General features: G+C 31.3%; 1 protein-coding gene across 2 annotated transcripts in view; it reads left to right on the top strand.

Moving 5' to 3' along the window:
* The window catches only part of LOC139525457 (intraflagellar transport protein 57 homolog), a 29,505-nt gene extending 13,099 nt beyond the window's left edge, over positions 1-16,406 (top strand). For both annotated transcript variants that reach the window (XM_071320806.1, XM_071320807.1), the window contains exons 5-11: positions 3,406-3,524; positions 5,484-5,577; positions 6,706-6,783; positions 11,183-11,308; positions 12,055-12,321; positions 13,789-13,855; positions 16,174-16,406. In XM_071320806.1, the coding sequence (XP_071176907.1) occupies positions 3,406-3,524; positions 5,484-5,577; positions 6,706-6,783; positions 11,183-11,308; positions 12,055-12,321; positions 13,789-13,855; positions 16,174-16,352 (930 nt within the window). In that variant the 3' untranslated portion in view covers positions 16,353-16,406. The remainder of the gene's footprint in view (positions 1-3,405; positions 3,525-5,483; positions 5,578-6,705; positions 6,784-11,182; positions 11,309-12,054; positions 12,322-13,788; positions 13,856-16,173) is intronic.
* The last annotated feature ends 238 nt before the right edge of the window (positions 16,407-16,644 follow it).

Raw genomic sequence — 16,644 nt, 5'->3', positions numbered from 1 at the left:
GATTTTTCTTTTTCTTTCTACATTCAAAAGATAATCATCTTACAAACTTTAAATATAAGGAGTACTTCTTGTTTTATAGTTGAAGCTGTTTCATCTCATAATTGCCTCAATCGACCGAAAATGAAGTTGTAGTATATCATTTCATATGGAGTACAGCATCTGGTATTAGAAAATAATATTGAACGATGTCATTATAAATAGATAACTTCCATTACCTTTTATGTGGCGTATAGATATTTTAATGATATTGGCTTACTTGTTTGTCTGGGAGTAGAGCTATATTGCAAACACGTTGTTTGATCTGTTGTCCGATTGTCTAACAATATGTTTGTTACTTTTCTTAAAAAAACAACCTTACTGAACAAATGCTGAATGACTTCATATTTGCTCATCAGCTTGACAGCGATGAGTTTTGACGTGTGTGTACACTTTCTGATCTGTCTTTCTGCAATGAGGGTACATTTGCCGATTTTCAATTTTTATCTCTCAATAAGTACAATAGGGATGTACCTATACAAATAAGAAGACTTGGTATGATTACCAATAAGACAAATCACAACCAGAGACCAAATAACGTAGAAGTTAACGGCTATAGGACATGGGACAGCCTTCAACAATGAGTAAATCCCACACCTCAAAATCAGCTATGAAACGCCCCTACATGACAAATTCAAAACAACTGAAACGGGAAACGTATGGCCTGATTTACCAATCACGGAACGAAATACAAATATGATGTACGGTAACCATTGAATAATAAGCTCTTTTATTAGCATGTGAACGGTTATTTTCTTGTTTTGGTCTATTACATCCAGTTTGATATACAAAAAAAAATACAACCAATTTATAAAACTGACGTGTGACATTTTGCATCATTTGGTACTAATTTGCTTTAAATCAAACCAAAAATGACACCAATATATTTTTTTGAAATCTTTTTAACATACTTTTATTGACAGTTTTTCTGCATGCACTTATATATTTTTAAAAATATAAATTTTAACTCAGCAATTTTTGTATGTTCCAAATTCAAGTCCAGAACAGAATGATACACTCTATTAATTATTTTATTTACGAATAGGGTGCATGTTGTACGACTTTGTCTACTTATAAGTGTTTTTATTCATCTCCAGTATTTCTTTTGATCTACCAGCTCTTCGGCAAATTTCTCCGTCTTGAAAAAACGGCATGGCTGCTTTTTCAGCAGGTACTTTTTTGATTTAGCGCAACCGGATTTATGATGTCAGTGTATATTCCGCGAAATTATGACTTCATTTAAAGCGACGTTGCGAAACAATAACGTTCTTATTAGAAACATCGCGAAATTACAATGTTCTAGTTACCAACGTCGCGAAAACAACACAAAAATTTTTGAAAATGTTATTATCTGCCCCTGCTACTGTATCGTATTCCCTGAAGGGCATACGATACAGTTACAGGGGAGGTAACGACGTTGCTAACGTAAAATGTTATTTTCGCGACGTCAAACTGTGACATATCGGGAAAAGATGCATTTTTCGACTGATTTTTATCATTCAAACTGATTTAATTTGAAAACGAGTGCATGGACCCCAATTTTTAAAATTGACATTTTGTTTCATTTTTCAAGAAAGATTATGTTGACCAAATTTTATAAAACTAAATAGTGCATTTTTTTTATTTTGATAAATATACAGCAAAAAATGACGTTTTTTTCTCAATTCATGACCATTTGATAAATATGTATCATTTCTGAATAAAAAATGCATACATTTTTAAAAATACTTATAAAATACAGAAATAACAAATTATTTAACAAAAAACAATTTGTGTTTATCTTTAAAAACAAAAAAGTTATGGCTTTCTTTCGAAAGAGAAAATACGGCCACATTTAATCCGAATTTTGAGCAAATATACAAAATTTCGACCTCGTTTAACTCAAAAAGTAGCACATGAAAGTATATTTTTTATTACATATTTGATTTAATCAGGTAAAAAATAGTCTTTATGCAAATTTTCATCAACTTGTAAATACAGGTTCAAAACTGTATCGTATTATCATTCGTATGCCCTTAAGGACCTTTCCGAACCTACTCCTTTTCACTAATGTACTGGAACCAGAAATTTATAAATTTTGTAAAAATATGTTTGCATCTGTACTCCTAAGTTTCATACTAAATACTCATCAAAGTTGTAATATTAGTAATAGTGAGACGAGATAACACAAAATAATTAACATTGATTTACAGAATTACATCAAAAATTGTGTGAACAGTTCAAATTAACAAGAAAGTATGATTTTGATAGTAATCACAGTTATTGAAGCTAGTTCAAAGCCAAAATCAATTAATAATAAAAAAAAATCATGCACCAGAGACTAATTAAATTAAAACACATTACGTTGTATTTGGAATTTTGATGTTGGGCCGTGGTTTTATATGTGTCCAAATAAGGATGAAAAATCAAACTTTGATTGATTTCAATATGTTGGATCTTATAATGTACTGGTATTTTAATAGATTTTGGATTTTGATCCGTTTTTCTTATTGGTTCGCATCAGCTCACCGGTTCCCAAAAATAATTTCATATCTTCACTTTTTTGGTAGGAATGAGCAGCTGAGACAGAAAATACCCCACCCTTTTTCATATGTTATATTTATCGAAAATATATGCCTTGTCATATATCAATTAACCAAAATACAAACCCATAGATATGTTTTGATATTTTCCATCTTCTGGTACATTAGTAGACAGATTTTTTTCGGGGGACCTCTCATCACCATGTTTATTTTTTTTGGAAGCAAGGCAATCATAATAATCGCACCTTGCTTTTCCAATAAATTCGTCACATCTTAAATACTTTCTCTATTTGCCCCTTTTATATCTTTCATTATGAAGAAATTAAATTTTCAATAGACAATAAAATATGTTTGGTCAGATAAATGTAGTAATATTACACCCAAAAGAGTTACTCTTTCACTAACTTTTATATTTTAAATGGAAAATTGATAAAAAGTTACATTGCCTTATTCTCAATAAAGACCGCTGACACTATTGAATTTCTTAAATACATGTCTACAAACCATTGAATGTTAATTAGGTGCAAATGTCAAAATGGTCGGATTAATAGCATCTATAACTATCATCAGTGGAAATACCACATCCGAATAAATAGAGATTAATTGGTTTGACAAAATGCTAATGCATTTACGACTGTGGCTTAACTGCTTCAAAAACTAAAACTGACTTCTGATTAGTTTCAGATGCTTATGATATAATCAAGCAAGTGTGAATATCAACCTAACGATATAAATAACTCTTAATTTCCACCCTTTTCATATATATATCATGAAGCATGAAATAGTGATCTATTCCTACCACTCATTACATACAAAAATTTGATATCATTTATGTAATATCCTACAGCAACATTCTATAGACTTCCCACCATCTAAACTAAAGCAGGGTTGTGGAGAGCATTGCATATATGTATTAGACAGGCTTGCAGATGAAGCTCTAAAGAACACACATTTCAGTTGGTCAAGGTAAGTTTTATGAATATAAGCTTGCATCTAAGTTTCTACCATTTCCATAAATCAAGAGTTTCAAAGTTATTTTTTATTGAAAGGAAATGCTGAAAATGATGGTGAATCTGTTAAAAGTATTGCTTGAGATAACTACCAAAGTACACAAAGTACACAGCAAAGTATGCAATTGGTATAATTTTTGTAGCAAGAATTTCTAAGTAAACATTTCTGGAGTACCCATTTATTTTTATTAACCTGAACCTCCTGGATCTGCACCAATGCAACATTGCCATCATAGTTCAAAATTAAACAAAGGATACTAAAATGCAAGTACAATGTAATATAATCACTTCATATTTTGAAAATTTTAAAAAAGACAGAGAAAGAAATCTTACTTGGAAAAAAAATACATTGCCATGTTATAATATCTTACAAATCCCATTACAATAAAATGATAATAATACATTAAGGTAGCACAATGCAAAGATTTTTTCAGTCCCAATCAGATAACTTTAACCTGATGTAATTCATTTCATCCTTCTGCATATTTTATACCGAATTAGACTATTTACCGGATTTGTAATCACATAAGCAACATGACGGGTGCCACATGTGGAGCAGGATCTGCTTACCCTTCCGGAGCACCTGAGATCACCCCTAGTTTTTGGTGGGGTTCGTGTTGTTTATTCTTTAGTTTTCTATGTTGTGTCATGTGTACTATTGTTTTTCTGTTTGTCTTTTTCATTTTTAGCCATGGCGTTGTCAGTTTGTTTTAGATTTATGAGTTTGACTGTCCCTTTGGTATCTTTCGTCCCTCTTTTATAAATGAGGTACCAAAAGAAAGAAGAAAGATTAATCTTTCAAATTGTGATAATTTCATTATGACATAATTATTACATAATCAATTGTTATGTAATTAGTTGCTATATTGTGATGTCCGGACTTGAATGAATTTAGCATCTTTGTTCTTAATAGCAGCCCAAAATATTTTATAGATTCTTGTACAACACAGCTTGACCTCCAAAACTGGGTTTCAGGTTTCTAAAAACATCAATAGAACAAATTGTATACCCAATTGAATTTAGTGATCTCTTATGAATTGATGTTGCAAACTTCATTGAAGATTTAAGAGAGAATGAAATGCAATAGGAAAAAATCTGAGACACAGTTTTGGAGGTCAAACTATGTTGTGCAAGAATCTATAAAATATTTTGGTATGCTATAAATAACAAAGACGCTAAATTCATTCAAGTGTGGACATCACAATATAGCAACTAATTACATAACAATTGATTATGTAATAATTATGTCATAATGAAATTATCACAATTTGAAAGATTAATCATTCTTCTTTCTTTTGGTACCTCAATTATAAAATTTAAAGAAGGATGAGTGGAATTACATCAGTTTAAAGATGTCTGATTTGGGATGAAAAATCTTTGTATTGTGCTACCTTAAGAGAAACTGAATACAGCAAAATTGAAAAACAAAAAAAATATAATTACAAATCAGTACGTACTTAGATCAATTCTTACAGCACACAACATTCCAAATACATTTCTGCAACATTGAATTTGAACTAGCTTAATTAGTAGTCAAAAGATCATGTTTATGTTTAATTCTTTTGTTTGCCATTTTGAGTGAGTTTGGAGGCCATGACTGATGAAAATCATTTGTTAAAGTCTCCACTCTCACACACACTGAACCACCAGATATTAAACCATAAACAGTGGTCTTTCAGTCTGTTATGCTAGTTAAATTTTCCTGTATTAATCTTAGTAGACGGCACCTCATTTTAATTGTCTTGTTAGTCAGACTGAGATTTATGCATTGAATTTAGATAAGAAATTTACTCCTCTTGGAGACTGTCAGCACCTTTGTAGGGATAATTTGTTGAGATTGGAAGCCTGATTACAGTTTATTTAAAAAAAAAAGTTTAAATTGTCTTATCAATAAATTGTTTATGACATAATATAGACCAGAATATCCAGAAGAAGAAATGGACGAAGAAAATATAGTTGAGGATGACGCAGAGTTAACATTAGGAGAAATAGAAAAAACAATGATGCAGGTAGATTATTCTTATTTGTTTTTATTAACTATTTGTTTTCCATTATAAAATCTCCTATTTGAAATATGCAGAGTATTTTTCCTTCACTCTGTTATATGCTTTAATTGCCATCATTATCCTAGAGAGCATTGAGTGCCAGTCCTGTCTCTTTTGACAAACACTCATTTTCTTTAAAATTTGGACTAATTCATTAGAAACTTGTGAGGACTATCAAACAAAAGTCCTGTGTGATTTATTTGGTGTTGTTATTCCTCAGTTTTACCATTTGATTATGAAGAAAATAGATGTTTCAATTATAAAACTATATGAGTTAGTATTAAGGATGTAGTCAGGAGAAATTAAAAAAATCTAGAAGTTAAAATTGATACTGTAAATGAGTAGTCAGTTAATCGTTACTCAACAAAATAAGCTTAAAATATTGACAGGAAATAAAACTCCTTTTCTAGATATCGTTAAAAAAATATATCAGGAAAAGTCTTACTCGACTATGACCTTATATTTACCATTGGGATTATTTGGGTCTCAAATCGTAAGAAAAGAAATAAACATTCTGCTTAAATTTTGGGATTGATGTCTATTTGACTTTTTCTAAATTGGTTACATATTGTTACTCTGACACCAGAGAATCTGTTATTGAGCTAGTTGGGCTGTGAACTTCAATGCTGTTCATATTGAAAACATGAAAATTACCAAACTAGTTCGACTGATCAACTCTTTTGGTATAAAATGGTCTTGACCAGTTCATTTAAAAATTGGGACCATTAAACACTGTTTAAGTTTAAAATATGTTATTGGTACTTGCATGAGTTATATCCCTTGAATAGCATGTGTAGCCATATTTGAGTTTCTTTTCCAGTAATGTGAATATCCATTAAGATTTTAAAACACAGTATTATAACTACTGAAAACAAGGTCAGTTCCATTTTAATGACATTTCTACATAAAATTAGTCTGTATTTCATTCTGTTTGTCAATTTGGTGATCTTATTATACAATAATAATGTATATTTCCATGTTTTGATTTGATAAAAATCATAAAATCCCAAGAAGATACATGTATCCACCCTATTGATCAAACTACTGTTACAGTTATAGCTCTCCAAAATTTCTTATTGCAAATCATTTCAGACATATAATGATGATGAGGAATTTGAAGAAGAGGAACAAATATTAGACTTGGAAGGACTGAAAAAACGATCACAAAAGGTGAGGAGGGAACTAATTTATATTCCATAATTTGAAATTATGTTTTCCATGCATGAATTTGTACAACCATAAATTTCTTTGATCACATTTTAGCATGGTTGTGTTAATGACAGTGTCATCAATCTGTATAAAGAGAGTTTTTTCTCTCAATAATGCTAGATATAGATTTCTTTTGATCAATATTCATATAAAATGAATGATGGCACAAAGGAAGGTAATTCATAATCAATATGTGTTCCAAAACATTTCTCAAAATGTAATCTTCAACATTTATTTCTTTTAGATTTTTATCCAGTTTTTGGTTATAAGTTTTGCGTCGTATTATGGTATGATGTTGTTGCGTTGTTGTCCGAAGACGCATTTAGTTTCCGGACATTTACTTTAGTTTTTGTGAATGGATCTCTATAAATTTTTAACAGAAAGTTTAATACCACTAAAGGAAAGTTGGGATTGAATTTGGGGGTTGTGGTCCAATATTTTAGGAATAAGGGGCAAAAAAAGGGCCCAAATAAGCATTTTTCTTGGTTTTCGCACAATAACTTTCGTATATGTTAATAGAAATCAATGAAATTTTAATACAAGGTTTTTGACCACAAAAGGGAGGTTTGGATTGATTTAAGGAGTTTTATTTAGAACTGTTTAGTAATTAGGGGCTAATAAGGGCCCAACTATGCATTTTTCTTGCTTTTTGCACAATAACTGTATTATAAGTGTATAGAAATCTATGACATTTAAACACAAGGTTATTAACCACAAAAGGAAGGTTGGGATTGATTTTGGGAGTTTTGGTCTAAACAGTTTAGGAATTAGGGACCAAAAGGGTCCAAAATTAAACTTTGCTTGATTTCATCAAAAATTGAAATATTGGGGTTCCTTGATATGCCGAAACTAACCGTGTATTCAGAATCTTAAAATATTTGGTCCCTTTTTCAAATTGGTCTACATTAAGGTCCAAAGGGTCCAAAATTAAATTTAGTTTGATTTTATAAAGATTGAACTCTTGGGGTTCTTTGATATGCTGAATCTACATATGTACTTAGATTTTGATATTTGGGCCCAGTTATCAAATTGGTCAACATTGAGGTCTAAAGGGTTCAAAATTGAACTTTATTAGATTTCTTCAAAAATTGAATTCTTGTGGTTCTTTAATATGCTGAATCTAACCATGTATTTTGATTTTGGTTATTGGACCATAATAGGTAAATGTCCAATTTAAAATTTTTAAGTTTTTAAGTTTAAGTTCTTAGACCACATTCATTCTGTGTCAGAAACCTATGTTGTGTCAACTATTTAATCACAATCCAAATTTAGAGCTGTATCAAGCTTGAATGTTGTATCCCTACTTGCCCCAAAATGTCAGGGTTCGACTTCTGCGGTCCTATAAAGCTGCGCCCTGCGGAGCACCTGGTTTTTGTATACTTTACAAAAATATATATTTTATTATATTTATAATTCCCATGATATAAGGGGCCAATCTTTTTATTCCCACTACATAGTGGAGGGGGCATTAAGTTTTACCCTTGTTCGTATGTCTGTACCTCCCAAAAAATGGTTTCCGTTCTCTAACTTTAGATTGCCTCAACCAAATGTTATAAAAATTATTCATAATGCTTAATATCAAAACAAAATACAGATCAAGTTTGAATTTTGATGGCACCATTTTTTCCATTCTAGAGTTATGCCCCTTTACAAATAAAAAAAATTGCTGAATTTTAGTTTCTGTTCTCTAAGTTAAGATTTTATGAAACTTAATTATGCACAATGCTTATTACCACAAAACACAAATCAAGTTTTAATTTTGGTGGCGTCACTTTTAGTTTTACCATCTAGTTATGCTCCTTTACATTCTATTTTCTAACTTACACAATGCTTATTTCCACAAAACTCAGATCAAGTACAAATTTGGGTAGCATTACATTCATTATTCATGAGTTATTTTCCTTTGAAATGTTATGTGCAAACCCAACATCATATATGTCCCATGGACACATTTATTTATTTTTAACATTTCAAATTCTAGTATTTATATGACTGCAAAAATTGAATTTTTTTTTGTCGTATATTGGTGCAATGTTGGCGTCTTCTTCGTTGTCGTCGTCCGAGGACATTTGGTTTTCGCACTATAACTTTAGTATAAGTAAATAGAAATCTATGAAATTTAAACACAAGGTTTATGACCATAAAGGGAAGGTTGGGATTGATTTTGGGAGTTTTGGTCCCAACAGTTTAGGAATTAGGGGCCAAAAAGGGCCCAAATAAGCATTATTCTTGGTTTTTACACAATAACTTTAGTATAAGTAAACAGAAATCTATGAAATTTTAACATAAGGTTTATGACCCCAAAGGGAAGGCTGGAATTAGGGGCCAAAAAGAGCCCAATAAGCATTTTTCTTGGTTTTCGCACAATAACTTTAGTATAAGGAAACAGAAATCTATGAAATTTAAACACAAGGTTTATGACCACAAAAGGAAGGTTGGGATTGATTTCAGGAGTTTTGGTCCCAACAGGTTAGGAATAAGGGACCAAAAGGGTCCAAAATTAAACTTTGTTTGATTTCATCAAAAAATGATTTATTGGGGTTCTTTGATATGCCAAAGCTAACCGTGTATTTAGATTCTTAATTTTTGGTCCTGTTGGTCTACATTAAAAAGTGCAAGGTTTGGCATGCCACAAAACCAGGTTCAACCCACCATTTTTTCCTTTAAAAATGTCCTGTACCAAGTCAGGAATATGGCCATTGTTATATTATAGTTCGTTTCTGTGCGTGTTACAATTTAACGTTGCGTCGTTTGTTTTCTCTTATTTTTGAGTGTAAATTGACATTGCGATAAGACGTGTCACGGTACTTGTCTATTCCAAATTCATGTATTTGGTTTTGATGTTATATTTGTTATTCTTGTGGGATTTTGTCTGATGCTTGGTCCATTTCTGTGTGTGTTAGTTACATTGTAGTGTTGTGTCGTTGTTCTCCTCTTATATTTATGCGTTTCCGTCAGTTTTAGTTTGTAACCCCGATTTTGTTTTTTGTCCATGGATTTATGAGTTTGAACAGCGGTATACTACTGTTGCCTTTATTTAAGGTCCAAAGGGTCAAAATTAAACTTAGTTTGATTTTAACAAAAATTGAATTCTTGGAGTTTTTTGATATGCTGAATCTAAACATGTACTTAGATTTTTGATTATGTGCCCTGTTTTCAAGTTGGTCCAAATTGGGGTCCAAAATTAAACTTTGTTTGATTTCAACAAAAATTGAATATATAGGGTTCTTCAATATGCTGAATCTAACCATGTATTTACATTTTTAATATTTGGACCCTGTATCAAATTGGTCAACATTGAGGTCTGAAGGGTCCAAAATTGAACATTATTTGATTTCATCAAAAATTGAATTCTTGGGGTTCTATGATATGCTGAAGCTAACCATGTATTTAGATTTTGGATATTGGACCATAATAGGTAAATGTCCAATTTAAAACTTTTAAGTTCTTAGACCACATTCATTCTGTGTCAGAAACCTATGTTGTGTCAACTATTTAATCACAATCCAAATTCAGAGCTGTATCAAGCTTAACTGTTGTGTCCATACTTGCCCCAACTGTTCAGGGTTCGACCTCTGCATTTGTATAAAGCTGCGCCCTGCAGAGCATCTGGTCTTATTTTAATGCAGATCAATTTGAAAATTGCTGCTTTTATATTCCGATCATGTTTCTGATTAAGAATTGAATGCTTCTTTTTGAAAATTCATTGGGGCAGAGCTGCGGAAATGCTTTATTCTAAAAATGTACCCATGGTCAATGCTTTTACAACCCTATGAAATTACTAAAAGCAACATGCAATACTTATATTTACATTTGTTTGCAGTAAACACAATAACTATCAAATTTTCTTTTATTTACCTCTGCACTTTATTGAGGAAAAGTGTGTCATCATGTATGTTACAGTTCATGCCAGGCCCGTAGCCAGGATTTTCCAAAGGGGGGTTCGTTTAACTCACAAACTCGACTTTAACAGTCACAATTCGAACAGAACATCGACTTTAACAGTGCTTATTAGTTTTCAAGGGGGGGGTTCGTCCGAACCCCTCGAACCCCCCTGGCTACGGGTATGCATGCAATTCATTTTGAAATGAAGAATGATGCAAGATTGCTGTTAGCCAATCAAAATAACATTTAATGATGAAACAAGATTAAAGTTGCAAAACATTATGTGTTCATAAGGAACATAAAAATTTAAGGTTTCCTCCAATTAAGATGGGAAATTATTAATTTACTTCCTCTTTCAAGAGCTCTTTCAAATAGATTTAAAGTGTTGAATAGTGCTCATTTATAAGGCAAATGAAGTCACAAGTACTGTGTATAGCACTATTACTGTGTCAACAGTAGGTTTATTGTTTTTTAGCAACAAGACATTGAAGGTTCAAAGCCTGAAGAAATTCTTGAATCAACCACTGATGCAGCAGACTGGAAATTGGAAGTAGAGAGAGTGTTACCTCAACTGAAAGTCACTATAAGAACAGACAACAAGGTAAAGTATAATTTGATTGTTTCAAGACTCTATACTATTAAAGATTGCTAGGGCTAAGTGATAATATGCTTTATATAAAAATAAAAGGAGATATTTGGTATTTATCAATGTGACAGCATCCAGTGTCATCTTTGAGTTTGATTTTCTTTTACACCCATTTACAGTATGTGTTATGGTATATGACTGTCCATTTATCTGTTGGCAACATGTGGGACAATAACTAAAAAAAATGCCTTCACCAATTTGCATGAAACTATGGTGAATTGTTTATATCTATTGACATGAGCTCCCTTTGGATTTTTATAAACTTTAGATTTTACAGTTTTCAACAGGAAGCCTTGGCTCACACTGATCAGGGCCCCAAATATGACTAGTGTAAAACAAATCAAACAGGAAAACCAAGGGTCTAATTGTTATAAAAAAAAGAGAAACACTTATGACTCACATCAACAAGCAAAAACCATGAACATCAAGTTCCTTACTAATGACAGGTGCTTATGTCTATTAAGATAGCCTCTCTTTCGTTTTTTTTTTAAATTTTGATATGACATTGAGAAGTAATTGAACTTAATTTGTTTAAAAAGTGACAGGTGTATCATGTGCTCATGGTGCAGCTCTTTGTTAATTTATGAAGAACTATATTAAAGCTTGAATTTATAATACATGTGACCAAAAAAGAAATTAATATTAAGATGAATTTCCATACATATTATTTATGATAAATAAGGATCCAAGTATTTTTACAGGACTGGCGAGTTCATGTGGAACAAATGCACCAGCATAAAGATGGAATTGAATCATCACTGACAGAAACTAAAACCCACTTAGATAAATTGCAAAATGAAATAACTAGAACTTTAGAAAAGATCAGTAGTCGTGAAAAATATATCAATAACCAACTGGAACACTTGCTGGGGGATTTTAGGGGAGCCCAAGAGCAGCTATCAGAAAGTAAAGAAAGATATAGACAAGCTAGCGGAGGAGTCACTGAAAGGTCAAGGCTACTGGGAGAGGTAAGTTCATTTGAGCCTCCTTTAAAAGATTATATTGTGTGTAATATTCACATCTATCATGTCTGTAAATCTCTAAATAGAAGTTTTAAAGGGTTAGGAACCAGAAGAAAGAAGTTTAGCACTTCTATTATGTTTCATTTGAAAACTATTTGCAAGAAAGCTCATTGGAATTCAAAAGTTTCTGGCAGAATATATATCTCTGGAAATGATTTTATCTATAATGTTTTGGAAAAAAAACTTGAATCATCTTTAATTAATCAACAATTAGGATACAATAAACAGTCAATTTGCTTGAAATGTTGAGCAAAATTGAAAAATTCATCCCTGAGCAAACTGCAATAGAATTTGTTTTTTGTATATTCACCATTGCTTTTTAACAATTCAAGGTAATTGTATATTTATATAACGTAACGGTACCCAAATTGCACCAAGTACCCAAATTGCACCTATTAAGCCAAAATAGTAAAAATAATCTACAAGATTTCCCAGAGACTGTAAACAATTTGTATTCTTATTATTTGATACTATGCACATCTTTCAACATAGGTAAAACTATTTAGATATGCACAAAACGTTCACAGTATTTATCAACAGGTGATGTGTTTACTGAAAAAGCAAAATATACTGAAACGTCGCCATGCGACGTCATCAAAACGTCATCTTTTAAAAATTATTAAATAGAATATGTTACAAGTATCCATTTAAAAAAAAATAAAGAGTAAGCATGGACTAATATCCAATTGTTCAAAATATTTGAAGAAATTAAACAAAAGCTCTGTTATTAGAATTTTGACAGTGCGAATTTAAGCATGGATGCAATTTGGGTACTCTTTATTTCAGAATCATTGATGGTTTGGAGGTCAGTTTAGACCAATTTTTCTATGATTCCATATGGATTTAAAATCAAATTGGTGTACCTATATAATAAAGAAGGATACGGCTACAAAATAAACACAGAATGGAAATTTTTGTCTTTATCATAAAAAAACGTAGGTGAAAAAACTGTCAAAATAGGTGCAATTTGGGTACCGTCACGTTACAGTAACTTTATTTTTGTTCATTTCAATTTATATTGTTTACCTTCTTTTTTGTTGTCAAAAAGTACATTTTCAATGCATCTTTTTTGACAATCATGACAATATGAAGTGAATAAAAAATGAAAAAAATGATATCTGAACTGTAATTTGAATTCATTTTTCCATTTACATGGTATTTACTTCTTCTGTTTTTAAACAAACAATGATAGATAGAGAGCAACAGTATGAAGCAAAATATTTTCAAAAAAATGAGCTCTACAAATAATTATATATAAGTCTTCATGGTTGAAATTGTCATTTGACCTCTAAGAGAGATTATTGGCATTGAAAAATGTTTTTTGCATATTTTAAAGAAACTTAAATAGACAGAAGAAACATTATATAGCAAAAAAAAATAAACAGTACCAAAGGAAAGTTGTGTTTGTTATAGGTAACAGAAGAGTTAGAAAGAATAAAAATGGAGATGGAAGACAGAGGAAGTAGCATGACAGATGGAGGTTAGTATTAATACAGTTATGGTGTACATCGGTTTTTAATATGAGTAACAGAATATGTATTCCTTATTTTGTCTTGCCTTTGTACAATGGAGTAGAATGCAAAACCTTAGGATTTCTATTTGTCTAATACTACGAATTTTGTTGTTGTGATATTCTCACTTTTTGCGAATTATTTGATAACTTTTTCTTATTATGGTCCTTGCATTGTTTACATATCCCTCAGATAGGGTTGACCTAAACTCATGGGTCAGTCAAAAGTTAAAGTTACACAATCAGGTCCATTTCTCAAATACTATTAGCAGAAGGTCAAATACATGTGATGTCTATATAAAGGTAGGTGAGCAACACAGGCTCATAAGGGTCTCTATTTCTGTTACATTTCTCTTAAAGTTCAAAAATGCACAACTATTTAATCCTTTTTACATTTACGATTTTTCTACATTACTATTCTTCAACAAAATCTTACTAAAAACTTAGTGATTAGACTTTTGATGATTTATCTGTTGCAATAATAGCTGGTCTTTTTTTTTTGTCATAAGGGAGTTACCATTTAACTTCAAAGCGGAGATTATGGATTGTTTTTCTGAGTTAGAATTTTTTTTCAGGCAAAGCATGGACAAATTTATTTAGTTTTTTAACATTTTAAATCAAATATTTGATGTTAAATGGTTGTTTCCTAAAAGATAATCAAATATGTTCCTGTACATGCTCTGACATGATTAAGGCTTTAAATTTCTGGCTTGACAATATTTATATTCCTATACAATGTTTATCATTAAATGATTGGAAAAATATTGATGTACACTATTAATTGCCAATAATTTCTTTACTGTTATGAATAACATTAACGGTACCAATTTTCCTGCACCAGATTCGCATTTCAACAATACAATTCATGTCTCTTCAGTGATGCTCGTGTCCAAAATATTTGAAATCCAAAGCTTATATAAAAGATGAAGAGCTTTAATCCAAAAGGTCCAAAAAGTATAGCCAAATCCGCGAAAGGAATCAGAGCTATGCATGATTTTCATTCAAGTTCTTGCATCTTTGAACAGTGTGGTATACTAACTAACTGTTTAAACACTTCTCTGATGATTTTGACTAAATGACTTCTCACACACTTTAGGGGACTTCACAAAACCTGTTACAGATGCCAGCTGAATGTAGAGGACCCATAGTTGTGGCTTTTCTTAGCTAAAATCCTGTAGTAGTTAGCACACTTTGACTGTGTTTTCCAAATGATTGGCTCTTTTTCATTTCCTTATTTAGATAAGTAGTCATCCAGTTGGTAGCTTCACTAAACAGGTTATATGCTCTGCTTATAGGTTGCATTTCTGTAAATATTGACAATGCAATTTCCCATAGGAACTCCTTTTACGGCTAAAATTGTACCACTTTTACTATGAAGTTTTGAAAAAAATCTTATCCTAGAATTGAAAGTTCATATGCACCACAATTTTTTTCAAAGGTCAAAATATAGGGCTGTGCGGCATATTTTCAACGTTTATATGCCCTGAACTTCTCAGAGTTTAAACTTACACTAATTTTCTTAACTACCCCTACCTCGAATGAAAGGTTACCACAGATTTCAATGTAAACAATATGCACGTGTTTATTTACTGGTAACATTCCCAATTTCTGTCTCTGCGATATGGAACACAGAGGGCATAACTGGGAACCAGTATGTAAACAAAATTATTTTTCTATGAATATTCAATTACTCCCCAAAAGAGGCGTGTTTTGAGAAACAGCTGTATTTACAAAGTGCAACCTATAATTACATGTATGTTTATACTTTTATCCAATATCAGGTTTAAGTTTGATGTAGGGTATTAGTTTTGTGGTTAAAGCAACTTGAAACTTGGTACACATGTTCATTTTTCAAGTGAACTGTTTTAAATATATGCAAAATTAGGGTTTCTAAAGCAAATAATGTTTACATAAGAAGGAAATGTGACTGCATGCAGCTTATGATGTCCTTTACCAATTTAATTAGTTATTGTATGTTTTGCTTTTACAACATACAATCTACTAGGCAATGGGACACGTTTGTTTACTGATAATACTTGTTTTAAACCACAGTATATTGTGCATGTACCAATCAGGTTTTATGATAAATATAATAAAATTGAGAATGGAAATGAGGAATATGTCAAATAGACAACTTACCACAGAGCAAATATAAGCTGAAGGTGCAAGTCTGGTTTTTTTTCAAAGTAGCTGGGTATTGTTGATTGTTCTGTTCAGTTGTCCATTAGTGTTTCATATTATACTATTTGTATTTGTGTATAATATATACAACTTTTTTTTCATTTTAGCACCTCTTGTAAAAATTAAGCAAGCTATTCAGCAGTTGAAGAAAGAAAATATGCAGATGGAGATAAGATGTGGTGTTGTGGAGCATATTTTACTGCAAGCTAAACTTAATGATAAAACATCTCAGAACAAGGAAGTCCACAGAAATCAGACTGATAATTTTGACTACAGTGCTTACTGAAAGGACACATCTGTTTTCTTATTAGATTTTATTTATTAAATATATAGATCAGTATCATATGTTCAACAATTACTGGGCCTATTTTTTAGTTGACATTTGAACAATTTAAACTGTTAGAACTCCATGGCAAAAGGATTACAAATCTTTAGTAAAAGTGAATAGAAATCAATGAAATTTTAACACAAGGTTTATGACCACAAAAGGAAGGTTGGGATTTATTTTGGGAGTTTTGGTCCCAACATTTTAGGAATTAGGGGCCAAAAAGGGCCCAAATAAGCATTTTCTTGGTTTT

Source organism: Mytilus edulis, chromosome 5 (assembly GCF_963676685.1).
Source record: "Mytilus edulis chromosome 5, xbMytEdul2.2, whole genome shotgun sequence".
In the NCBI taxonomy this organism is placed as follows: Eukaryota; Metazoa; Mollusca; class Bivalvia; order Mytilida; family Mytilidae; genus Mytilus; species Mytilus edulis.
This window is presented reverse-complemented; position numbering and strand designations above follow the sequence as displayed.